This window comes from Xiphias gladius, chromosome 22 (assembly GCF_016859285.1).
Source record: "Xiphias gladius isolate SHS-SW01 ecotype Sanya breed wild chromosome 22, ASM1685928v1, whole genome shotgun sequence".
NCBI classification, from domain to species: Eukaryota; Metazoa; Chordata; class Actinopteri; order Istiophoriformes; family Xiphiidae; genus Xiphias; species Xiphias gladius.
Genome location: NC_053421.1, coordinates 20580468 through 20605635, shown reverse-complemented (window position 1 = coordinate 20605635; position 25168 = coordinate 20580468). Strand labels below are relative to the sequence as shown.

At 38.2% G+C, this 25168-nt stretch overlaps 3 protein-coding genes across 7 annotated transcripts; 1 reads left to right on the top strand and 2 right to left on the bottom strand.

Annotated features, from left to right (window-relative positions):
• Positions 1 to 741: 741 nt before the first annotated feature.
• On the top strand, positions 742 to 7442 carry LOC120784491 (meprin A subunit beta-like). Its single transcript, XM_040118352.1, is given in 16 exon segments — positions 742 to 804; positions 1175 to 1193; positions 1283 to 1321; positions 1495 to 1520; positions 1612 to 1696; positions 2156 to 2273; positions 3023 to 3201; positions 3548 to 3766; positions 5072 to 5233; positions 5393 to 5623; positions 5719 to 5886; positions 5889 to 6167; positions 6317 to 6490; positions 6643 to 6745; positions 6877 to 6924; positions 7364 to 7442. Coding segments are annotated over 16 exon segments (1992 nt in total).
• Positions 7443 to 10363: 2921 nt separating this feature from the next.
• On the bottom strand, positions 10364 to 14884 carry tomm40 (translocase of outer mitochondrial membrane 40 homolog (yeast)). 2 transcript variants are annotated; one of them, XM_040116694.1, is made up of 9 exons: positions 14194 to 14752; positions 13862 to 14097; positions 13481 to 13641; positions 12698 to 12799; positions 12454 to 12559; positions 11891 to 12013; positions 11577 to 11653; positions 11024 to 11126; positions 10364 to 10913 (listed from the first exon to the last, which is right to left on the bottom strand). In XM_040116694.1, exons 2-9 carry the CDS (start codon positions 14076 to 14078, stop codon positions 10774 to 10776), a joined length of 1029 nt encoding a protein of 342 aa, XP_039972628.1. In that variant the 5' UTR covers positions 14079 to 14097; positions 14194 to 14752; the 3' UTR covers positions 10364 to 10773. The 2 variants fall into 2 exon arrangements, with proteins under 2 accessions (XP_039972628.1, XP_039972627.1); XM_040116693.1 differs by lacking the exon at positions 14194 to 14752 and adding an exon at positions 14759 to 14884 and having other exon boundaries at positions 10366 to 10913.
• A 2187-nt stretch (positions 14885 to 17071) lies between these two features.
• On the bottom strand, positions 17072 to 25086 carry ddx61 (DEAD (Asp-Glu-Ala-Asp) box helicase 61). Of its 4 annotated transcripts, XM_040117979.1 has the most exons (14): positions 24917 to 25086; positions 23755 to 23998; positions 23119 to 23287; positions 22595 to 22658; positions 22270 to 22374; positions 21673 to 21802; positions 21149 to 21295; positions 20640 to 20734; positions 20402 to 20524; positions 20180 to 20308; positions 19409 to 19589; positions 19214 to 19315; positions 18857 to 19075; positions 17072 to 18087 (listed from the first exon to the last, which is right to left on the bottom strand). In XM_040117979.1, exons 3-13 carry the CDS (start codon positions 23262 to 23264, stop codon positions 18864 to 18866), a joined length of 1434 nt encoding a protein of 477 aa, XP_039973913.1. In that variant the 5' UTR covers positions 23265 to 23287; positions 23755 to 23998; positions 24917 to 25086; the 3' UTR covers positions 17072 to 18087; positions 18857 to 18863. The 4 variants fall into 4 exon arrangements, with proteins under 4 accessions (XP_039973913.1, XP_039973911.1, XP_039973910.1 ...); XM_040117977.1 differs by having other exon boundaries at positions 23119 to 23998; positions 24896 to 25086; XM_040117976.1 differs by having other exon boundaries at positions 23119 to 23998.
• Between the last annotated feature and the right edge of the window lie 82 nt (positions 25087 to 25168).

Here is a 25168-nt window from a genome sequence, read left to right as displayed (position 1 = left end):
CATAAGACGGGCTTGTGCTAAGTAGTGTACAGAACTTTTAACATAGAGTAACTTGTCCAGAGTGTAAGAATTTCATTTACTGTTAAGTTTAATTACACAGCAAGAAACATAACAGTTAAGAAGCTAATGGGGCTAATGCCCCACCGCTTGTGTAATTGATAATAAATAAATACATAAATAAATAAAACAAAGCAACTGATCAAACCAAAAGATCAACAAGTGAGACAGAAATATACAGTTTAGTATTTATTATTATTATTTTAAATGTAACTTATACCTGAAAAAAAGGTGGACTGTTCCCTGCCAGTGAAGGAATTTCCCAGCAACCTTGGCCCTCATTTCACAAGGATCTGATAACAATCTGAAATGCGCAGGTATAGTCAGAGCAAGTTACAGTGAATAAGATTTTTGTCTCGACATCATTGACAGTATCTACTATTCAACAAACAATGAGGCTTCGTGCATGACTACAATTCTTTGAAATCTTCAAATCTGTTTTGTTTGGTTAGTTTTTTTAATGGGCTGTCACAGCCGCTTAAAACCCTCCTGTCACAGCCAAAGCCTCTTGCACAGTTGATGAATAGACAGTCAGGGTTGCAGAAGGTTAACATGATTCGCATTTTCTAACTTCTTTTATTACAAGTTAAACAAACTGAATTACTGAATTATAAGTATTAGTATATCTATCTTTTCACGGTTCTTCCTATGATCTCTGTCTTTAGTCCAAGACACACTACAAGGATGAAAGGCTACATTTTTCTTGTGGTAAACTTGGCATTTTTGTCTGCACTCTCCCTAAACCCAGTAAGAGTCTATTTATTGTTTTATTGTTGCAGTGTTAAATTATAACATATTTCATGATCCACTCAGAGTAAACTACCATTCCTTTTTCAAAGTGCTTTGTTCGTAATTTGAATGATTCAATATTGATGGGAATTTGGACTTTTGGACTACTACACCATAAGCACAGAATGCAAACTTTTAACTAATTTTAAATTTAAAGATTTCAAATTTGAGTTTTACTGGTATACTAGTGTAGTAATGGTACAAACAGTGTTACCCGATGACCAGAGCAATGGATACATTTCTACTGTTTCTAGGTCTCATGTTATACAGTATTTCTTAGAATTACATCATTACATATGTTGATGTGTTCAAATATTAATTTTAACAGAATCGACCAGAGATAGTGGGTAAGTTGTATTTTTTGTTGCTTGTTATTTTATTTCATAAAATTAATTTTGCTTTATAAGACAGCATCTCTTTTTTTTTTTTTTTGTAGAAATTGGTGAAGACAAGGACATTACAGATGCAAACAAGGGTAACATTAAATATTTTCATATCAATAAATGTACCCTGTGGTGAGATTTTTCAACTTCGTATTTGACAAAATACCTTTGTTGTGGCTTCATGGGCATACAAAGTGTCATTAACTTGTAGTTATTGATTTCTTTTTTCGAAAAATAACACTCACTGTTTTTTTCTTTATCTCAGACTTGTTACATGATGATATTCTTGAGGTGAGTATTTTTGCAGCTAAATTATTTTAAAAAGTTAAAAGTGTATGTATGAATTTTTGGTGTCACCCAAAATATTTCTTATAAATATTAGCCTCCGAACACACAAAGGAGTGCCATCATTAGTGAGGACTCACTCTGGCCATCCCCAGTCCCATATGTTTTGGAAAGCAACCTTGGTAAATATAACTTTTTCTTGCATAATAACCCGGAATATTTGTATGTGATTTGAAGAAGTGTTCTCCAGGTGGCTGTACTGCTTAGGGATGTTAGTGATAATATGTTACAAGATGTTATATGTTACAAGAGGCAGTACAGTTCAGTAAGCATCAATAAGATGGAGGCTGTTGCCACAGGAGCCACATAGCAGCACCCCTCAGTGGAAAGAAAACCAGCAGCACATTGAAGTGAACCTATCTACTTGGCTGAAATGTTTCAGTTCTCGTGTCACCATAGCTTCTCACTATCCACTTGTGCAAGACATTGACTCCACCCCTCCACCCGAGCACCCAGAAGGACTTCGTGAGAGCAGTGTCAGAGTAATGTACATAAGCAAGGATACCTCATGTATCAGTTGCATTTAAATTGTCGTTTCTTTGTTCTATGTTCTATAACACAATTCCTGTGAACAATGGAAGAGATGAATGCTAAAGGAGTCATCCTGAGAGCCTTTGACCAGTTCAGGTTGAAGTCATGCATTGACTTCAGACCAAGCGACTCTGATAAATATTACATTTCTGTCCAAAAGTTAGACGGGTATGTATTGTATTTTTAATGCCCAACTTGTACTTTTGATAATCAATTAATAACATAGTTTATCATACAAAAATATTAAAAGGGAGGATTGTCTGCTTTTGTTAGTTGCACAAAACAACAGATGTCAAAGGTGCCATGTGGCGTTTCCTTGTAAACAAAGTTTTTGTTTACATACACTGTTACTCACTAAGACACGTTGTGTGAATCCATGAGGTCTAGTAAATGTATTGAATGTATTTCCTTCCTCATGAAACATTTTAAAAATGAAAAAAAAAAAATAGCTCCATACCTTTAATAGTGGTCAACAATTCCACAGGGAACCCTTAATAAGTCGCCTTTGGGCTTTCGGAAATCGTAATGATTGTTTCCCACCCTTTTCTGACATATTTATTAAATAAATGATTCTTTACAAATATAATGACAAACGAACTGATACATAAAATAACTGTTGATTGCAACTTTAATTTCTTATTAACAGTTTTCACTCAAAAGTCAACTGCCTGTGCCACTGAATAAAGCACTTAGGTGTTCTTTCTCCAGTCAGATCAATTTATGCTCTGTAGTAGCACCCTTTCATCACTGAGATTACATTAATGAACTCTTCCAAGTTTAAAAGCATGAAAGTACTGTAGTGCTAAAATGTATGTGTTTAATTATACAATCTCTGGCCGTAATTTACCCATACAGGTAAATTACATAAAGAAATAAATAAATGTGACTTTTACCAACGAGTCCTTTTTCCATTTTAGATGTTTCTCATATATCGGGCGAGTACACAGCAATGGACAGATCCTCTCTATTGGCCGATTCTGTGATGAGATTTCCACCGTTGAACATGAGTTTCTCCACGCTCTTGGCTTCTACCATGAACAGTCCAGATATGACAGAGATGATTATGTGACCATTGCATTTGAGAACATCACAGAAGGTTTCATTAAGACTTGCATCACAATATTCTTATTCTTAATATTCAGTTATTTCTCTTAAATATGTTACAGGTGTCAAGGTGTATGAGGGTCCCAGAAGGGACTGAACATGAATTAATTAATCCAATAATACATACATAAACATATCAGTTTCTTAGTGACTGCTAAATTCAAAGCAGAATTATCGAAAGCATTACAAATTAACCAATCACTTGATCAAATTATATAATGTTAAAACTAATTTTGTTTAATGAATAATTAGTAAAAATTATACTTTAACCATCCATGCTGCCAGGTTTTTCAATACAGTATACTATAATTGTTGGTTTGCTTTTATATGTCATCTAGGTTATGAGACAAACTTTGAAAAAGTTAGCAAGGAAGACAGCACCACTCAGGGAGTTCCATACGACTATTGGTCAGTGATGCACTATGGCCAATATGCATTCAGCAATGGCATTGGGGCTACAATTACCACCAATGACCCCAAATTCCAGGATGTGATTGGTCAAAGACTGGAAGTGAGTCCCAATGATATCCTGGAGCTGAACCTCCGCTACAAATGCAGTAAGTGCTTGGAGTTTAAAGACAACGACACCCACCTTTAAGTACAATACGTTTTGGGATTGTTTGTTTCAATGACTAAAAGCAGTGTAAGAATACATATAAACACAATATGTCATTATCCACAAAAAAGTAGGCTATTTATCATAAGGATATTTTCCAACTCATTTTCACTTAGGTCTTAGAGATGTAATTATCCTTTTTCAATCCTTTTTATTCTTTTTTCTTTACAAAGTTTCTACAATTGATCGTTACAAGAATGATTCATATGACCATTATCCTATCTGTTGCCTCTATGGTGAAAGTTTGAATCAGGTTTAGGCAACTAAAACTAAATGTAAATATTCTTTTTCACTTTCTGTTGGTGAGTCAGAGAGATATTCCATACCAAAAGACTGTAAATAAGGGGAAACAGCTTGCCTGTCTCTATCAAATGGGAACAAAATCCGCCTACCAGCACCTCTAAAGCTCACTAATTAACACTTTATATCTCATTTGTTTAATCCACATAAAACCAAAGTGTAGAAATGGCAATTTACCATTTTACAGATGGTTACGTACCAGACTATTTCTTAGCTCTGGCCAGTAACTTCCTACATGCTCCACTGGTTCCCTGTCAAGGTATTGACCATTTATAGCAAATGTTTTTACAGTTAGATTTGGCCGAAAAAGCTATGCCCTTTGAGGCAGCTCTAAAAGAATTGAGCACCAATGAGCCTTCTGCAAACTCATACATAAACACAGAGTTTTAGTTCAAACAACGATACCTAAAAAGTACAGCATATATGGAAGGGGCCGTGATGCAGCAGCAAATGGCATTGGCACAGATATATAAGCAGAGTAATAGTGATAAGTGTAAAGTTATACTGTGACAGCCATGCTGTACAACTGCATGAATGATCGGCTGTTCTAGTCAGCTGCTAGCCACACAGCTGTGTATGAGCCAGTGATTGGGAGGCAAGCATGAGACACTTGATGCCAGTCAGTTAATACAACCCTATAGTACAAGCCTGAAATAGCTGCGGGTTCCTAAAAGGTTCCAGTGTAGCTGTATAAGTTCATGCAGTTGCAGTATGTGCTGCAGCAAATGCTTTTAATGATAATTAAACAATGAAAATAAGCTGTAGTCAATCTTGATTGTGATGATATTATAATACAGAACAAAATAAACCACTACCTACAAAACCTATGCCTGATTTGCAGCTATAATACACCGTTTACTTATTTATCTTCTATAGACTTTAATAAATTGACATCCCCAAGTCAGTTAATACTTTTAAATCCTGTGTTCTTTATTTACTTCTACAGACTCAACCATTGCATTTAAGATGTACTGTGGCTTTTCTAATGGGACCATGTGTCAAATGAACCGCTGTTCAAAGAGTGGCAATGGTTGGGAAATGGTAACAAATGTTTTTGGGGGTCCAAGCTCTGACCACACCAGTCTACCCAGTGGTAGTAGTGATCATGGTAAGATTTCAAAATTTCCAAATTATTTTCCAAAATCTCGATATATAGACAGATTTCACCAAAAAGATAAGTTTAATTTTAAGTAGGATAAAATGGCTTTGAGGATATCATTCACTTAAATTATATATGTAGACACATTAATTTTGGACAACGTTCTAGGTCAAGACGGAAGTTATTTCATGTATGCTAGCACAGCATCAGGTGAGGAGGGAGACTCAGCCTGGCTGGAGACCAAGAGGATGAACCCAACTAGGAAGTGTCATGTCCAGTGTCTCCAGTTCTACTATTACCATAATGGGGGCGAGTCTGACAAACTTAATATCTGGATCAGAGAGTTTCAAGATGAACAGGACGTTAAAGGAACCGTCCGCCTCATGGGGGAGATCACTGGTAATGCCGGACTGTATGATTATCATTATTATCTGCTCTAAAATGGTATTAAAGACTTGGATGAACCATGAATGTGTCACATTTTCTTCCTCCAGGTCCACCAACATCTCACTGGCAGGTCAAGCATGTTTCCCTGAATGCCAAAAAGCACTTCCAGGTGGAGTTTGAGGTTCGTAAAGGAGCAGGAAGCTCTTCAGGCGGCTTCTCAATAGATGACATTAATCTGTCCGAGATCGAGTGTCCCCATGTAACCTGGCAGATTAATGGTTTGAAAAGCTTTTGAACTCTAGCGAATATGAAATAATAAACAGCCCACGGCAGTACTCCAGAGGGGGCTATGCCTACCGGGTAGGGATACTGCACCATAGTACATTTTTCGGACTGTTTGTGCAACTCTTGTCTGGTAAATACGATGACCAGCTGGAGTGGCCTTGCCCACACAGGCAGGTGACTTTCCAACTTCTGGATCAGACACCCAACATCCAGCTGCAAATGTCGAAGCAAAGGAGTATCACCAGTGACCCCAACAATACCAGCTCTGAAGGTAAGTTTAAAAGAACATAAAGAAATCCTTTTAGAAAATCAGTAACTCTTGAATGAAAAAGAGAATGTCACCACTTTAGCACACTATATGCCACAGTAAATTCTCTCTGGATATGTGCCTTTGATTTTCTATATGCTCTCTGTAAACAGGTTTCTATTATTGGGACAGTCCTCGTAAGATTGGAACTTCATTCGTAGATGAGAATAATCAGACTGTCTTTGGTGGGCCTCTCCTTGGCATATCCTATTATTCGAGTTTGGAAGAAATGAAATCCAGAGACTTCCTCAAGGGAGGGAGTGCCGTTTTTGTCTTCAGCTTCCAAGGCAGGCTGATAAAAAATGTTTTCACTGCTGACCGTGATTAAAAATGTTCCGCTTGGAATGTCACATCAACCATCTTTGAAACATTTAAATCACTTTACACCTGAGTGGAAGTCTTGTTGTATACTGTTAATGAAACTTTCTTCTCTTGCTAGATCTCACTCCCCTAGTTGATGGAAATTCTCTACCATGTCCTCATGTGCCATCAGTAAAGATTGGACATCGTAAAGATCAGGATAGTGGCCCATGCGCAATACGGTAGGGCATTAAGTAAATTTTCAATATTGAAACAGCTTCTCATTTTAAAATGACGCTTAAAGAACAATGTAGAATTTAGCACTGATATTAGATTTTAATATGCCTTACAAATGATGCAATGCCTTTTACAGGATCTTACCCACCACACCTCCACCTCCTCAAACAACAGATGACAGCAGGTATTCCTATTTACTCACACAATTTACCCCTGGTGAAATTTATGAGTTATAAAAACAGCCAGCTTGTAAAGCCTCATTTGTTGCTGTTGAGGCTAATCAACTAGTTATATAAATTGGTCTGTAGTTTGTATTAAGAAAATGAAATAAAATAAAATGAAATTGCAATGTAAAGAAGGCTGTAATAAGGGAATTTGCCAGCAACACAAACTAATTTGCCCCTATAAACCACTATGGGTAAAAATATGCTCTGTGTTTAACAAAGCATCTGAGTGATATCCACATGCTTTGTTATGTAAAATAATATTCCTAAATCAATGCCACGATATATATATACTTAAAAAGCTGCGCAAAGCTAGGCGTGAGCAGAACACCATGAGGTACTGGTCAAAAGGCCACTGTGTATTATTTTATTGAATTCATCCCTTTCCTTCTGTTGTAGTGTTTTTGGCTTCTCTCCTACTATGGTGGCTTCTCCTGTCCTCACCCTCCTGCTAGCACTGATGCTTCTGATACCATGATGTGCGTCTCCTCCCATCCACATCTCACCTCTACGCATGGAGGGGACCTGCAAATTTGCCACTGGCTGAGTAATTTGGTAATTCAGCTGAGTAATTCAGCCAGTGGTAAAATTTTGTTGTTGTTTTCCAGGTTATATAATTAAAAGATAAGGCTGCATTGGGTACTGAACAGTTAGGAGACACTGATCAGGGATACGTAGATTTACTGTATGACTGGGAAATTCAGACCTGTCCCTTGTTGTTGAGTCATCAATATGTGAGAACTGAAGAAATGCCTGTTATACAATCATTTGCTTTTGGTGGTGGGATCATACTTTTGTTCAATTATCATTTATGAATCATCTTGAAAATATGTTCATCAGTTTGTGGGATTTCATGCAATACTGTGTTTCTTTGATGTTAATAAAACATTTATACAAGCATAATTTTTTTGTATCTACATGGGGACTGGAATAAATACAACAACTGCTAAGCAAATACTGACATGATGTTAAGTATATTTAATGCAGATTTAAACATTCTTACTCTGTGGTCTTTGATTGTAGTTTTTTAGAAATTTGAGGCAGCCTGGGCGTTAGAGACGCAAATAAAATAATGTTTGAAAAAGGCACCTTTGCTTTTGCTTCATAGACAGATAAAGTGCCATTGAATGCTAGTTATAAAAAAAAAAAACATTTTACTCAATGATATCCTGGGGGTGAGTTTAACATAAATAGTAGTAAAGTATTGAAATTTTGAGCGTTTTTGTATGGATTTTTTGGTCTCAGTTGCTGTCACCTGGCTTCTCATTTTAATTATACAGTATTTTAATCTTTGCCACAGAACACACAAAGAAGTGCACTTGATAAGGACGGAATATGGACCCCCCTCTGATCCCACATATGTTTGAAGATGGTATTGGTAAATATGATTTTACCTTGCAAAGAAGTCTAGTGTATTAATATCAGGTGTTAGGGTGTTAGACTTATTCTCCAAGTGGCTGTATTACTCAGAGGAAGTTAAGTGCTTATGACCGGACAGTAGTGTTAAATAAATGTCAACCCTATAGAGGCTGTTACCACACACAATTCTGGTTATGAACCACCTTCAAACTTACTGTTGCTCCAATGGTAAATTTGCAGTAAAGTAATGGATCTGTCTTTGAACGGACAGTAAAACATCAGTCATGCAAATCAAGTACCCCTTCACCTGAGACTACATTTGGATTAGCACTGTTACTGTCCAAAACAGACCTGTACACTAAAGGGGTGATCCTGAGAGCCTTTGACCAGTTCAGATTGAAGTCATCCAGACTTTAAACCAACGGAATCTGAGGCCTATTACATTTCTTTCCAAAAGTTAGGCGGGCACTGTCCAACCAACAGCATGACAGTGTTTTTCCACTTTAGTATGCCATATGCTTGTAGTTTTTTAATAAATTTTAAAATGAAATTTCTTGCATGGTTTTGCCAAAGGACTTTTTGAAAAAATATTGTTCCTGTAGCTTTATATATTCCATATTTTTACATTATGTTTATATGTAAAACTTACAGTCTGGTCATTTCGCTGTGGCTCACATACAGGAGGACTAGGGGCAGTTTATGAGTACTTGAAGCTGGTGGCAATAGTTCAGGATGGATGGATATGTTGTAGGGAGCACTGGGAAACATTTCCACCTCAACTGGCTCACTAGCTCCTCCCTTCCTATCAATCAGGAACAGGAACACTTGTTAGCTTTGTGGCTTCCTCTTGCTCCTGCCATGCACCATGGTTGTATGTAGCCTGATACTGTGTTTACTTTAGGAAGAAACTGCTTTATGATGGGATTGCTTACTGTGGGCACTGTTTCATTTTCTTTGCAAGGTTATTCCAGTGAGGCTTACTAGTTGTAACCTTTCTCATACTACGGTGCTAAGTAGGGCCTGGACAACTGTTAAATTGTCTTATGTAGATTGAGGATTAATTATATTGTGATACTTTGTAGGTCCTCATCTCCTGCTATTTTTCCCAATTTTTGTTTTTAAATACTTGCCATATTTTTACATTGTTTGGACACCTGCTTCTTGTAACCAATTCAAAATACTATTATCCTTTTAACCAACTGGTGTCTGCCTTCAATTTATTTAGTGGAGCTGAGTGCCAGTCTACTGGGAAGGCTAGACACCCTGGGTGAGGTCCCTTCCTGGTTTGCCGTGGTTGAAGGCACGAGTGTTGCACCTGTTTTCTGCGCGAATGTGTTTATGTTGCTCTGCCTTCACTGTTGGTGAGTGTATGGTAACCGCCCTCGACACTCCTGAGCGTAGCCTGCTGCCCTATTCACCGGCCTCACTGGTCCATCGATTAATAAAGATAACCGTTAGATGTATTGATAATGAAAATAATTGTGGCTTGCAGCCTTACAGTACTTCTGTGATGGAATAATATGACCTTGCCCTTTCTGTATGTTAACTACTTGATGCAGAAAAATTAAAGAAGTTTGATAAAACACTTTAAAACAACCAACCAAAATATCAACAAAAACAGTTAGGTCTTAAAATTAGATTGTAACACGGGGTCCATCTTTAGGACCAGGACCACAAGTACTTTTAGCTGTGGTTTTGGTATCCATGGCTAGCTGTCTGACATTTGGTGTGGGCCAAGTGGCGCTCAGTGGGCTCATCAGAGCTTTCTTCCTGAAAACAGCTGCCTACTGCTGTTGGATTCTTTGTGGTTTCATCACTTTGGGACCCCTGTCTCATTATACTGAGCATTTAATCCATTATTAGTAAAAAATAATAATTATAGCAGCTTTATACTATGGTAATTTGAGGCCACAACTTGTATTGGCTGGACTCCATTATACTGTATGAAATTGTGTGTGCTGGGTGGAAAGAAATTAACTTTTGGTTTAGCTTCTCAAATTTATCACTGTTCAATACATTACAGTGGACTAAGTAGTGTCTGCACTTTATACCTAGTTCTTCTATAAGTAATCACAACATCTAGTTTTACAAAAAGTAATCACATTTATTTCAATCCATCGTACATGATCACCATATATTATATGTCTAACCACTTACTTTGATTTTCACATCACATGTTCTCATGCATCACCGGATGCCCTCTGATGTACATCCCTAGCCTCTGGGTATATCCAATACACCATAAAGAAAAGACATTTGTGCTACAGTATGTAGGCATGGCTTGGCCAGTCCTGGCTTCGTGGTAGTTGTCTTTGTCTCTCTGTCTGCCCCAGAAATCACAGTTGTAAGAGTCTCTGAATCCCATTTCAAAAACTTAGTCCAGGTTCCTGTGTGTCTCTGTGCGGTCCAAGCTCTGGCCTGCAAGACGGCTCCAGGCAGACCCCAGACCTCTAGCCAATGGTGACACCAAAGCCACACTGGAACTTGTTCTTGCGATGGTTGAGGAAAGCCCCTAAGGCCAGTGTGAGAGGCAGCGGCACCAGTTTCTTCTCAAGAGTTGCCCCTACCACCCAGTTACTATCAATTGTACCTGCAGAGAGGAAAAGTGAGAGTAATAATTATTTATAAGAGGAAAATCTATATTTTGTAATGGTCAAATAGTCACTTAGATGGCTAGGTTTGTATTCATACTGTATTTACCTTTAAAGAGCAGGTTTGCTTTGGGAAGGTCCAGCTGGTAACCGAAGGATGTTGTGGTGTCTTGCATCCTTGTGCTGGCTTCAAATTCAACTCCTATCTGCAACTGTATTAGAAGACAGAAGTTAAAGGATGGGTTCACTTTTTTTCCCCATGTCTATCTTAATACAATACTCCTACGCACACGCAGAATTTTGGGTCGATATAGTTTCTCCTGTCCTCGTCCTAATGAGATTCCAATTTAAGAGAAGGAGCACAAATTGCAATCCCATCTGGATTTTGTTCCCCCATCTCTTACACTGGAATCACTTTAGGAAAGGACTTCTTGACAGCCAGTAGGGACAGGCAGAACAATTACAGCAACCAAAAAATCGTTCCATGGTATAAATGGGCATGTGAGGATTGTTTTAAAACACACTTGAAAAAACAGGAACACATCCTTTTAATATAAAAACTCGAGTTTGAACCAAAAGGCTGCATTTGAGGCGTTTTGCCAGAAAAAGTATAACAGGTCCACAGAAGTACAACCATGCACACTTTTCCTCATGTTAGTTACCTGATCATTGGCTTTGTGATAGTATGTGGCATGACCTCCTGTGCCTCCCAAAGTCAATGTAGCAACATAGTTGTTACCTGAAGAGGGGAAAAAAAAAAAAAAAAAAAATATGGGAAAATCTTTCAGGCAGATAAGAGAGGAGATTGAATTAGGCACCAATTTACTTAGATAAATCCTGATCACACTACAGAAAACATTGACATGGGGGGGATGTAAATTTTAAATTAAAACGTTAAAGCAAGATAGCAAAATATTAATTTGAGCATCAAGTAGTCTTACAGTGCATGGTTCAATAAGCTCAGGGCAGATTTTACCTGTGTATCTGCCCGCTAGGGAGGTGACAGTTCCTTCCTCCCCTGGTCTCCTGTGGTACACCAGCTCACCACCCAGAGCCAGCGCTGGTGTGATAGACTGGAGATAGTGGGCAACCAAAATGCCTGAAGGAAAGTAGTAAGAGAGCTTCCATTATATATACACATGATATTACCTTCTCATTCACATTAGTATGGGGTATGGTCTTTCCTTTTCTCAGGTTTTCTAGTGCTTTTGTTTTCACTTTTTATAATTCCTCAATTATCAAAATAGCTGCTTTCTATTTAATCTCTAATCAACTAATTGTTTCAGCTCTAACCGCATTACAACATCAGTTTGAGGATTTTACGTTATCCGGCATACATTTCCCGTATAGTATATTAAATGCAGATAAAAAAAATCTTAGTAATATTGTGATATTGATTTCAACCATAATCACCCAGCCATAAACAGTGGTTATATTTTACTATTGTTATCACTCTTATAAACCTCCTTGGTTGGACTTGTTATTAGGAATTACTAACATATACAACAAAACCTCCATTTTGTGAAAATAAAATCATACCAGATCCGACAAGTACATCTGGATTTCCGAGCGTCACAGCAGAGGTGAAGTCTTGACCACGATACTCCATGTCACACTGCCAATTCACAAACTTTTGCTGCTGAGTCTACAACACACACACACACACACACACACACACACAAAAACATAAAAAATTAAGAGACCAAAATGACAATGTCAGTGAGACTTCACAGACTCTAAAAGGCCACATCTGAAAAGCTGTTCCCCATACAAGTCTACATACCTGGATGGCTATTTTGGAGCGCAAAGCAGTTGTGAGCTGGTGGATGACCTGGGCATTCAAACTGCCAGTATTGTCCATATCTCCGACTATGACTGGGAATGACTAGTGAGAACAAAAGACACCACAGTCAACTTTCATGTCATATCAATGACATCTGAAACCTTGCAACAGCATAGAGCATTACGCTGTATAGCTTCAGTTTAAATGTTGTCGATCTGTACTTATCAGCTGCTCCATGTGGGCAGAGCAAAAAAGCCAAATGAACTGTGTTTTTTTTTTTTTTAGTTTTGAACCCTGGTGAAGACAAATCAGGTTAAAGAAATCCCCTAGCTGTACTAACTAACCAATATTATATCCTTGGCATTTTTGTCCTCCTCCGTTGTTATATAAATATATTTTAATAATTGTCCAATGGCCAAACACTTGCCTCCTTTCCTCTATTCCTTTTTTGATACAAATTTCCAAAAGTAATACAACATAAGAAAAGGAATTTAACTCTCCCAAAAATGCATAAAAATGGTTGACACAATGCAGTCTTAAGTCATAAATGAACTCAGTCAATATATTTGAATTAAACCTTGGGACCAGTTAGCTCTGCAATTAGAGGGAAATGAATGACTTTTTCCCCCCTCATTCATTGAGCAAATAAGCAGCAAAAGAATACATCAGACAATATTCTATCATTAAAAAATACTATCATGACCAGGAATATTTACAACCCAAATTTCCAAGAGTCAACATTTACCAAGGGGTTTGTTGAGGTGATGGGAAAATGATCATTACCTCTGTTGGTCCAGTCTGTTTACTTCCTACGTAGGTAGCACCAAATCGATAACCAGAATCACCCTGGGTACTGAGGGTAATAGTATGGCTGACCTGGAAGTGGTTACTCAGGCCCTTGTTGACCACTAACCGCACCCCTTCCATCTGCAGAGGAAACACCTCTAAAACAGAAAAAGGGCACCAAAAAAATAAACAAATAAATAAAAATAATATAACTGAACATCAGACAATTATTTAAGCCCATTTCAATATGACAATACTGATACTGTTATTACAAAACCATGATTATGATTTAAAAGATGAACAAATGTGAATAAAAAACTAAAATCAGTCAAATTACTACATGCACATATCACACAATTCAACAGCTGATTTTCTAACCTTTACATTTGCGGTGGCACTCCTCATATGTGCCCGGGTTTGGGAGTGGGGAATCTGCTTCTGATGTCTGCTGGCCAGATCCAGATGTTGGAGGGATGGAAGACACTGAGGGCATACTGAACCCTGGAGGGACAGACACCAAACCTGGGACCCCTTGAGCACCTCCAGCTGCAGCTGGAGCTGGACTGGGGGAAGCGGCAGCCAACACACTGCCCATACTCTGATGCTATAACAGACTAGGAAAGAGATAGGAGGTGGTTGAATCACTCAATACATCAATTTTAACAGTGTAATTTAATCACTCAGCTGCGAGCTACTGATTATGGTTATACCTGAAAAGGCGAGTCAAAATTAAAAAGGTGTCATTTAACAAACATGACTTTACATGAGATTCCCCACTCTTCACACAGTTTATCCAATGCTCCTGGGTACAGTTAGCTCCACAAACGTTACAGCTAACATTTACTTGGCTAGCTAAAGTGAGTTATCTGTCCATCTGTCCTGGCAGTAACAGTACAGCAGATTGGTGCTAGCTAAGGCCCAATTTAGTCAGACTGTCGACATATATAATAATGTTAGACCACAACACAACCTGGTAAGAAAATAAATATCCGACTGCAACTTGTGGTTTGCTACAGAGACTACAATTGGAGATAAGCCAGGAGCCGGCAAAGCTATCCGGTAGCAGTATTTAACCTGTGAATGCTAATGCTAGCTAGCATGGTTTGTGGGTTGGCTAGCTAGCTGGCTAGGTAGCCATGTGGAGTCGACCACGAGAGCTGTTCGTCTACATACGGAAACCACGGTAGTTAGGAGTACGTTGGGCGGAGAATTGACACTATGAACTATTCTCTTCTTATTAGAGTACTCGTGAAATTTTATTGTTAAGCTACTCACGCTAACGATTTGGGGTCCAGTGGGTAGTTCAGCACCGGCAAAGTTCACGACAACGTCCGTGACCGTAGTTGACAAGTGCCCGCCCATTTCCCGTAACTCGTGCACCGATTGGCCAACGTCCATATCATTTCAACCGCTATTGGCTGAAACTGCAGCCGGGGACAGCCCGCTCCTGATGACGCATTCGCTTGACATTCGTTTCATTCAATCTACTAGTGAATGACATTCCAAGGGTACACCTGTTCGGGGAGGCGTGGCTTACGAGAAAGTTTAAAAAAAAAATGATATACTTAAAACGGTATATTTATAAAAAGTAAAGTATGAATGTGCTTTCTTCGGGCTTTTAAAGATGAGATTCATGCTTACCAATGACCGGGGATACACTAATTGATATATGGTATAAACATGAAATGCAATAATACGGTTCATGCAAATAAGAACGGTAAGATTTTTGGTTTTACTCAAGGTCCAATCTCACGAAGCAATAATATGTAGTTACATGGATAAGTATCCTATGGAAAACCTTGATCAACCCCAAACCTGAAAAGCAAACCCAACTACCAAAAAAAAAAAAAGTGTGGATTTTTTTTTCTGACTGGTGCTTTCTGAGAAAGACTTCTGGTTGCTTCATGGTAAAGTGCTTTGCAAAGGTTTTAGCCTCTTTGTATGTTTAGATTCTAACCCATCAGGGAGAGGCGTCTGATAAGTCCAAAATTCATTTTGTGGCATGTCAACGACCCAAGAAATACAGCAAGTCATAAAGAACTAGAGAACACGGAGTCCTGCAACAGATGGCTTGGCCCCCAGAGCCTCGATCTCAACATCGAGTCGGTTTGGGATTACATGAAGACAGAAGACACTGAGACAGCATAAAGGCACAGAATCACCGTGGCAAGTTTTCTAGGAACCTTGGAACAATCCACCTTTTTGTTTGTGCATTTTAGTATTCCTATGAGAACTGGTGCTGTTTTGAGGGCAAAGGGTGGTCACACCAAACAATGATTTGTTTCACTGTATTTAATTGATGATGAAATGACTTTAGTTGTTTTTTTTTGTACTGCACTTTGTATTAATTCATGAATAAAAACTATTCATGAGATTATTTTTGAAGGCATCCTTAGTTTACTTGCAGTGCATAAAACTTGTGCACAGTACTGTGTGAAAATAATTCAATCACCATTTACAAAAAACAATGACACATTAAGTGTACATAGATTTTGTTTTTAAAAGAAAGGAAAAAGAAGCGTCAGTCAGTTAGACTTTAATTCATTTGAGGCGCTGGCATTGACACACTTAAGCAAAAGTCTTGGCTTTCTGTCTTTCTAATTGACAAAACATCTCGTCAACTCATGAAGGTATTTATTTCTCCAGAATGCAGTGATGGGACTAAATGGTCTCAGGTTGCAAACCCACATAGAAAATGGTCTCAATGTTTCTTTACTATCGCATGACGTGTACTGAGTGAAGTGGTGCCTGCACAGTGGCTAAATAAATTGGGGAACCAAAATCTACCATCAACAGCATTACAGTGTCAGAAATGAAAAAGAAATTAGGGCTCATTGATACTTAAGATGCTTTGGAAGAGGACACGCATGTGGGTCTATTCCCTGCTGGTGCTTGGTAGTACTGTAATGGCCAGCCGAAGATGCAAAAATAGTCTGCTGGAAATTTCACAGTGTTAATGTTACAAATTTGAGATAAATATACTATTCGTGACATGTGTTGAAGTCAAGAAGTCCAAGTTGTAAAATTTTAGAAAACAAGAGCAGCTCTAGTTGGTCATATTTGTTATAAGACAAATGTATAGGTTACAAATGAGAAAAAAAAATTACAAATCCGTTCATAGTGCAAATGTGCTTTCAAAACTGATAAAACTAATAAGGAACTGTTTGGGTGCCATTTTACCTACAATACAAAGTTAGAGACAAGGGCCTGGGCAAAGTAGAGGTTTGACATTAGACTAAGGCACTTTGTAGGGAAGAATGGACACAGAAACTACATCAAGATGACTGAACATGTTGGCCAAGTTTAAAAAATAATGTAGACTAAGGCCCCTCATCTCGTCATGTTTATTACTGATAACCTCAAGACCTGAGAAAAATGCTGCCTAGTGCTATGGCTTTAAAGGGATTCAAGAGATTTTTCACAATTCTGTATGTTTTCCTTATGTTGGGAATGCGCTTTTACAAAATGCAATACAATGTAACTGACATTACACTGTTATCATTGAATATCTTATTTCTGCAGTAAACAGTTGAATATAAAAAGTAACAAGTTCATTATCCGCAAAACTGTACAGAGCACCACAGCAGCCCTCCTTCAGAGCAAAGTGGTCATTTTGGTTTCTGAAGTCATTTATAATCAAACTTATGTAATTATTCCACTCCACCATCTTTGGTTCCCTTTTGAAGGATGTTATCCCAAATAATTTGGTTAAACTACGGATGTGTGTACAATCCACCTTATTTTATCCCTGCATCCCCAAATCTAAGAAATAAAGTTGGTGAAGCATTTTTATAAGCAACAGAAATGATGCCCAAAGCTACGAAAAAATTACTACACTCAGTCGGCAAATTATTAGATACAAACGCTTGTTAGTGCAACCACTAAAGCTTTTGACCATGGCAGCAACTCAATGCATAAAAGCATGCAGATATGGTCAAAAGCTTTAGTGGTTCAGACCAAACGTCACAATGGGTAAAAAATATGATCCAAGTGACTGACTGTGGAATGGTTATCGGTGCTGTTTTCCTGGGACTTTCTGACCATGTGCACCCCTTAATGGCAACAGTCTACCCATCTTCTAATGGCTACTTCCAGCTGGATAACATCCTAACAAAGGTGTATCTAATAAACGGTCACTGACTGTAGATTATTATTATTCTTATTATGTTAAGTGCAGTCTTCCTTTAAACCATCTGTTCAAAAGGCATGTCAGCAGGATGTGAACATAAACATATGTAGTTAAGCTGTACAAGGCACTAACCTTTAAGTTCCCCTTTGGTTTCACATTTTCATTCTTAAAGCAGAGCACAAAAAGAGTTTATAAGAACTTCCATCTATTGTCAAGAGTGGCGGTACAGTCACATGTACAGTGACCATCTCTGGCAGTGTGGCAGAAAGTTAAACTGATTTAAGTGGCAATTTTCACTGGGGGAGATACCAGTTTACTAGCATATGCACAGAGTTTGCTATAAACTCAAACTGGAAATATACGAAATCTAAAATAGACCATTCTGATAGCAAAGTGGGGAATAGAATTCTTCACTTGGAGTCTTGTTTGATGCGTAGACAGTACTGTGTGATGAATGCCAGGCGCCATGTTTCTCCTGAAAAACAAACCACAAAAGCCAAGTTGGAATTTCCAATACCAACCACGTAAAAGAGTCACTGTTTTAGAAAACGTGCATAGCTGACAGCTGGCTGTGTGCTGATCAGTTCTGTCCAACTCTATGGTGACTGCTGTTGTTTAGTCTGAGGACAACCCTTAACCCTTCACCTTTAAATCCTGTAAAACTCCAGTTAATCTTCTTGATGAAAGAGGATACTATCCATTAGCAAGGGTGCTAGTATTTATTCTTCTTCAAAATAAACAGTTCAATGCTTCCAGTGTTGTGAATGCACTGTGTACTAATTTAATGTCCACCAAAATGCTCTCATTCATATCTGCATAAACTTGCTGAGCCAGAATGTGAAAATGAATCACCTCTCTCTGATTTCACCTGTGCAATTATTGTACTATTTCACCAAATAGTGCACTTTTAACTATTCTTTGCTAGTAAATGTTAAAAAAGTGGGTTAATGACCATAAAGTCACCAAGTCAATCCCTAGACTGGCAACATAAAGATGGCCAGTGAAGTAAAAAACAAGAACTCGCCCCTTCCTGATTGGCCACAGATAAGGCAGCTTTACACCTTCTTAACACCAGTCACACACAGGGCTGAGCATCAACCCTCAAAACTTTTTTTGTGTCAGATGGACAACTGAAAAATACAGCTGTGACGTGGCCTGTGTTGACAAGGTGTTAAGAAGGGCAGAGAAACAACTGATCAGTGACCAACAATAAAACTGGTTTCACTTGGCTTATAAACACTGACCATTCATTCAGGGTTCTCTCATTTCCTTGTTTTTGGCTTCTCCGTCATCATCATAGTCATCTGGGTCAACAGAGTGAAACTCTGCCACATACAGGCTCTTATCAATGCTGCTGGGGATGGGCTTAATGTCAGTAACTAGTTGATCCTCAATAGTTTTCAGGTTGTAGCGGTCATCTGAGGTTATCAGATTGATGGCCAGACCCAGGTGACCAAAACGCCCTGAGAGAGAAGAGACATAGTGTTTACAGTATATTATGTGCTGTTAGTATTAGTGTCAAAAAGTGTAGCTGTAAGTTGTAGCTGTAAACAAAACTTTTTGTGGAGAATGTGTGAGTTTATAAATAGGTTAATCTTCACCTGATCTGCCAATGCGGTGCAGGTAGGTCTCTGCACTTTTGGGGAAGTCAAAGTTGATGACCACATTTACTGCCTGGATGTCAATTCCCCGAGTGAATAGGTCTGCAAGAAAAGGTGTGTATTAGTTGTCCTAGTGACCATAAATAATTTAAAATCCCACTTTATATTTTAAAATGCAGAATCCCCTTCACCTACCTGTGCAGACAAGGTTTCTGCACAATCCATTCCTGAAGTCATGGAACACACGGTTCCTGTATTCCTGCATCATCTTTGCATGAATGTAGAAGCATGAATAGCCCAGTTGGGTGATTTTCTTAGCCAGAAGCTCAACTCTTTGGGTGGAGTTACAAAAGATGATAGACTGATTGATCTGAAGCTGTAACAGAAATACAAATTTATGATTTTTCATTACAGAAGGAATGAACTCCTGAATTCTCTACACCCTCTGTCTCTAGTATCCTGTGGCCCTACCTAAGCTACAGTTTATGTGAAGGATGTCCAAACAGCAGCTTGCACGATTCATGCAGCTCTTTGCCTGAATGTATATGCTCTTTTCATATCTTGTTGTCTATTTTATTTAATTCTGAATCTTTAAAAAAAAAAAAAAAAAAAAATCTAAATCATATGTAAATCATTGCCCTAATATGCAAACAAATCTGCACACTACACAGGGAACGATCGCATACCATTGCCCTATAACTTAAAGTTTCCATGGTTTTTTGCAACTACAAGTAAGTAATATGTATTAAATCTCAATAAATGGAGTTCTATTGAGGTATCAATACATATGACAAGAAATTTTAATGTAGTCAATGTTACGTAAAATCAGTTGAGGAATAAAATAATTAGTCTTGAAACTTTTGGAGGGCAGTGACATACAGCTTTTCAGCCTGATATTGAGTTACTCTCTAAGGCGATACAGCTTTTAAGCTCTTAGTATCCAACTGGTACACGCTGAACACTCACCCTAGAAAAGAGCGTGTTGAGACAGTGGACCTTCTGTCTTTCAGTCACATAGGCATAGTACTGGGTGATGCCCTTCAAGGTGAGTTCCTCCATCAGGTTGATCTCATAAGGCTTCTGCAGGTGTTTGCTCTGGACAAGACATTCACAATGTATTATAAAGTGTAAACAAGATTTGTAATTTTTTACCTCTTCAGAGAATGGAATTGCTGTTTAAGTTCTCACCATGAATTTTTGCACACTAATGGGGAAAGTGGCAGAGTAAAGCAGGATCTGACGACCCTTTGGCAAGAAGCTGATAATGTCTTCAATCAGGACCACAAAGTCCTGGGACAGCAGCTTATCTGCCTGAATAAAGGGATATTTACAGAAAGAGTGTCAAAAGTGGTAGGTTGCAGACCAACTTTATTAACACAGTAAATAATACTGAAAAGTGGATTCAGAAATAAAGAGCCAAACCCACCTCATCCATCACCATTGTTTGGGTCTTATCCACTTTTGCCACACCCTTCTTAATAAGGTCTAGTATCCTGCCTGGTGTAGCAATCACTACATGCACTATTACGATGAAAGGAGACACAAACAACACATCACAACAAGTTCAAATGAGGACAGCTAAGTGTTACTGCACGGCTTGCTGGATTTTCTGGACATTGCAACGCTGAGCACTTCTCATTGAGCAGCATTTTGAGCACTGCCTTCAACATACAAAATTTTATCTTCGGTACAAAAACTAGCAATAAATGCTTTTTAAAGAAAAAACAATAGAGGCTTTTAAATATGATCACTGAGTAAACTGAAATCTTCAAAAACAAAATGCATGAACATGAGTAGGTATTGATCGGATGAGTACAAAAGTTATAATTTCAGAGTGACAAGATAATACATAAAAAACAAGAATTACTTATTTATAATATTCTATATATACACCCATCTTTTTATTATCTTAAATGTTAAGGAAATTACAACTACCTATCTCATCAAGACGCATGATATCATCCCTCAAGTTTGTGCCACCCGTGGTAGCCATAATCTTGACCCCTCCTAGGTGCTTGCTGAGCTGAATGCTGATCTGGCTCATCTGCAGGGCAAGCTCTCTTGTCGGCACCATTACTATGGCTGGATTGAGACAGAAATGGGAAGGGCTGATGAAATGCAAGGGTTGATGAGATGTATGGAGAGATTTCAATAAAAGTGATGCTAACGAAAAAAAAAAAAAAAACTTTATATATTCGGACCAAAAAAACCTGTGCACCAACAGTAGAAAAAAATGTGTGTGTGTTAGAATAATGCAGTGATCATGGACTTCTCCATAAACTCCAGAGATTGTGCTGCAAAAATTATCATGTGTGGTGTAGCTTCAATAGGCCATAGGTGATTCTGTCTCTTCACTTCACTACAACAATACAACCTTCAAAGTCGTGCACTTCATAGATTTATATCCGTCACATCCATTTCAAAAGTAGAACCATCAGGCAGAGGCAGCGGGAACTCACCCTGGATGTGATCCTTCTTCAGGTCTATCCTCTCTAGCAGAGGGATGAGGTAGGCTCCACTTTTTCCTGTACCATTCTTGGCCCGAGCCAAAATATCTCTGCCAGACAGAGCAATGGGGATACTTTCCTCCTTTTGGCAGACAGACAAGTCCAATCAGTACAATTGGCCAGGTTCACTGGACATGAAAAAACTATTTTGGAAAAAAGGCAAACAATAATTAAGTACTACATGCATAAATCTCCTGATCCTTCGGAATCCAGAATAGGGCTGCAAATGTCATACCAAAACAACAATTTGTAATACAGGGACAAGCGTCTCTCACTGCAATAAAACGTTTCTGGAAGTGCCGTTTTATCTGGATTGTAACTTCAGATGTTTATAAAATCTTGCATCATGATAGATTTGGATTAACCTTCATTAATTTAGATTACAAAGTTAACTGGATAATTTTGGTAAGTGAAATCAGGAACCTTCCCAAATTTGAAACGTGGTCTGAACTTACAAAGCACTGTTCTTGGTTTTAGTGAGTGCAGTATCTAAATCAAGCTCACTTCACATAAAAAGGAAGGGCCTTTGTTTCTAATAGCTTTATTTACCTGGATAGGGGAGGGCTTCTCCCATCCCATTTCAAATATTCCCATTAGAAGTTCCCGCTTTAGACAGTAGTCTTCAAATTCATTTCCCTTAGTTGATGTCACATCCTGGGAGAAAAAGAGCAGTTTAATAGGATGCCGAGGTTGATGTGACAGCATTAGAAGCCAACATGCATTCAGTGAGTCTAAAACATTTGGAATTCATGAAAACATCGGAAGTATCTCAAATTTATGAACCTGAATCTGAAATACCATTACAATGGCAGACATTATTACATTACACAGACATAACATTACATTATGTCTGTCATTACAATAATGACCTTACCGTAGTTTTCACCCTGGTGTCTTTTGGGGGAAGCTCCAGGCACTTCTTCCAGTCATCCCCAAACCTGATTTTAAGAATTTGCACTGTCAAGTCAAAATAAATTACAAAATAACAAAGACTGATGGGTGGGGAGTGGGGCTCTGAAATATCCTTAACTCGGAAAAGAAAAAAGGTTGTTTTTTTTTTTAATCCAAATGATCACACACAGGGACTGGGATTCTGGTTGTTTTTTTTTTTTTTACTTGACAAGTAACTGAACTTCCATAAGTACTAGCCATGTAAAATAAAGTCTGAAAAAAACAGAAAAAAAAAGACTTCCAACCCTAAAACAGAGGATTTTGCCATTTTTATGATTTTTCTAGCAATATTTTGGCAAAAAGATAAGCTTGGAAGTCCTGAGGCACTGAACCACAAAATGAGCTACACACACTTTTGAGATAATGATGTAATTACATACTGGCTAATTTGTGATTTGAACCTTTCTTTCAATGCAGAAGTGAGAGTATGTGGAACCAGTATCTTACTTGATGCCCCCACTGGTCTGAGGAATGCTGCTCCTTTTTTGGGGGGCACTGGACTGTTGGGCAGTTGCAAGGAGTCCTGACTGTTGTCCAGCTGGCTTTGTCTGTCCTCTGAGCTGCAAATTTGCTGCTTTGCTCAGTCCAATCATTGGTGCTGGGTTTGCTGTTCTTGCTGTAGCCATGAGTTCAAAACCTTAAATGTGGATTTTCCTTACAGTGTGTAAAATTTTTGTTTGCCTCTATTTCACCTGTTTTGCTTAATGCACCCGTGTAAAAAAAAAAAAAAAAAAAAAGTAAAAGCTTTTTTCTCCTATCTTTTCTTTTTAAAGAATGTATTGTGTACACAATTTGACATTCAGACCTCTTGAAAAGAAGAAGTCTGTGTATGAATTATGTCTATTTACAAGACAAATCTCCAAAAAAGGGAGAAATTAACATTCATATGAATAAATAAATCCAATATGTGACCAAAAAAAAAAACTCCTATTTTTCTCTCAAAATACTTTTCTCAACATACTCTTATTTTTGCTGCAATGATAATCCTGAATTTTCTTTGAGTATTCTTAGAGTATCTTGACTTTTTAAGTCAGAGTGCTGCGTGTATACATTCAAAATGGCCAGCAGGAAAATATGACCTACTTTGGTCCCGTCTCAGACTAATATGATTTGCTCCTTTGATATCAAGAAGCCTTCAACAGTGTTTCCTGGAGCTTAATAATAGCTCAAAAAGTCACTCCAAGAATCTTTTCTTTTACATGGACAGTCCACTTTAAATGTCTGTGGTTATCTTGTTCCGGTTTCCTTTACTTCTGCAGCAAAAGTTGAGATGGCAGTCTGCAAAGTGCTTTGGGAATTGCCGATCAACAAAAAAAATCCAGGTTACCTGTCAGGCAATAAACAATCGTGGGTGGTTAATATTGAATATTAACGAGCGAGCCACAAAATAATATTTCGCTAAACAGTGAGCAACCTAAACTAACGTAACTCAAGAGCACTGGAGATCATTAAAATACACTTTTGATGCGTATACTAGCAGTGCCTATCTTCGCTAAGTCAAAACACAAACAATGCCACGTTTGGCAAAACCACCAAATGTCAGCAACAATAGCTAGACCGCAAAAAACAATGTAAAGTTAACTGTTAAAAATTCAACCAAGTAATGTAAGCAAAAAAAACGATAGGGTGAAATTGGTGAGGTCAACAGCTTCATTTTGACATGAAATGACCATTAACAACAACTTTGCCAGTGCGGCTTTGTTGACACCAAGGGTACGAACTAACCTCATGCTAACTTATGCTAACGTAATAACAGTTGCAAGCTAAAGAGCAACTGACAGACGGAGTTATGTTCAAAGTTAGTTTGCCACTGTTTTTTTGTTTTTTTTTTCCAACCGTGTTGAACAAAATACAAACTTAACCATCGGGGTGATGTTCAGTGGGTCTCTTCTTTCATGAACACTTCACTGTCACTTTTGGTAGCAGAGTTAGCTTGTAGGAAGTTAACTAGCAGCGTTAAAACTTTTAAGCGTACCAACGTGGCTTTAACCATCTAGCTAACAAGCTAACGTTAAATCTTGTTCAAGTTTATGCGGGTGGCTCCCTTTAAAAGTGTTCACAGAGAAACGATGTGTGCAAGGCAACTCTGTCTGCATCTTCTCAGTTCGCACCTGTTACTTCAAAACTTTTATCTAACCCGACCCAACAACTAAGTTAGCGAGATATTGTTAGCATAGCCGTTAACGGCACTGTTAATCGATGCGCTTGAGAAATTACTCTTTACCCAGTCGAGGAACGATGCTACCTTCACTTTGCTACATCCACCCAAAGTCTTCCCCGTTCTGTCGTTTCTTAACGTAACATCGGCAGTTTAATCTAGTTTAGTAAATAGTCGTTCGTGAAATCCACTCTTTTGTCTCCTCTTTCAGAATATTGACAATTCAACATGGCCGCGCTCGTTTTTTGGGCTGGTTGTTTGCTCCAAAGGAAACTCCCACTGACCAATCACAGCTCTGCTTTCAAATTCACAAAGGTCACCGTGGGAGAAGATGACAAA

Bases quoted from the DNA above. Each gene is read 5' to 3' on its own strand.
- tomm40 (XM_040116693.1), bottom strand. From the start codon at position 14,078: ATGGGCAGTGTGTTGGCTGCCGCTTCCCCCAGTCCAGCTCCAGCTGCA. The intron at 13,642-13,861 runs GTTAGAAAATCA...TTTCTGTTTTAG, and splicing joins GTGCCACCGCAAATGTAAAG to AGGTGTTTCCTCTGCAGATG. The intron at 11,654-11,890 runs GTAAAATCTGCC...TCCCCTCTTCAG, and splicing joins CCTAGCGGGCAGATACACAG to GTAACAACTATGTTGCTACA.
- ddx61 (XM_040117977.1), bottom strand. From the start codon at position 23,297: ATGGCTACAGCAAGAACAGCAAACCCAGCACCAATGATTGGACTGAGC. The intron at 22,659-23,118 runs GTAAGATACTGG...TCTTAAAATCAG, and splicing joins CAGACCAGTGGGGGCATCAA to GTTTGGGGATGACTGGAAGA. The intron at 20,735-21,148 runs GTAGTTGTAATT...TCATCGTAATAG, and splicing joins CATGCGTCTTGATGAGATAG to TGCATGTAGTGATTGCTACA.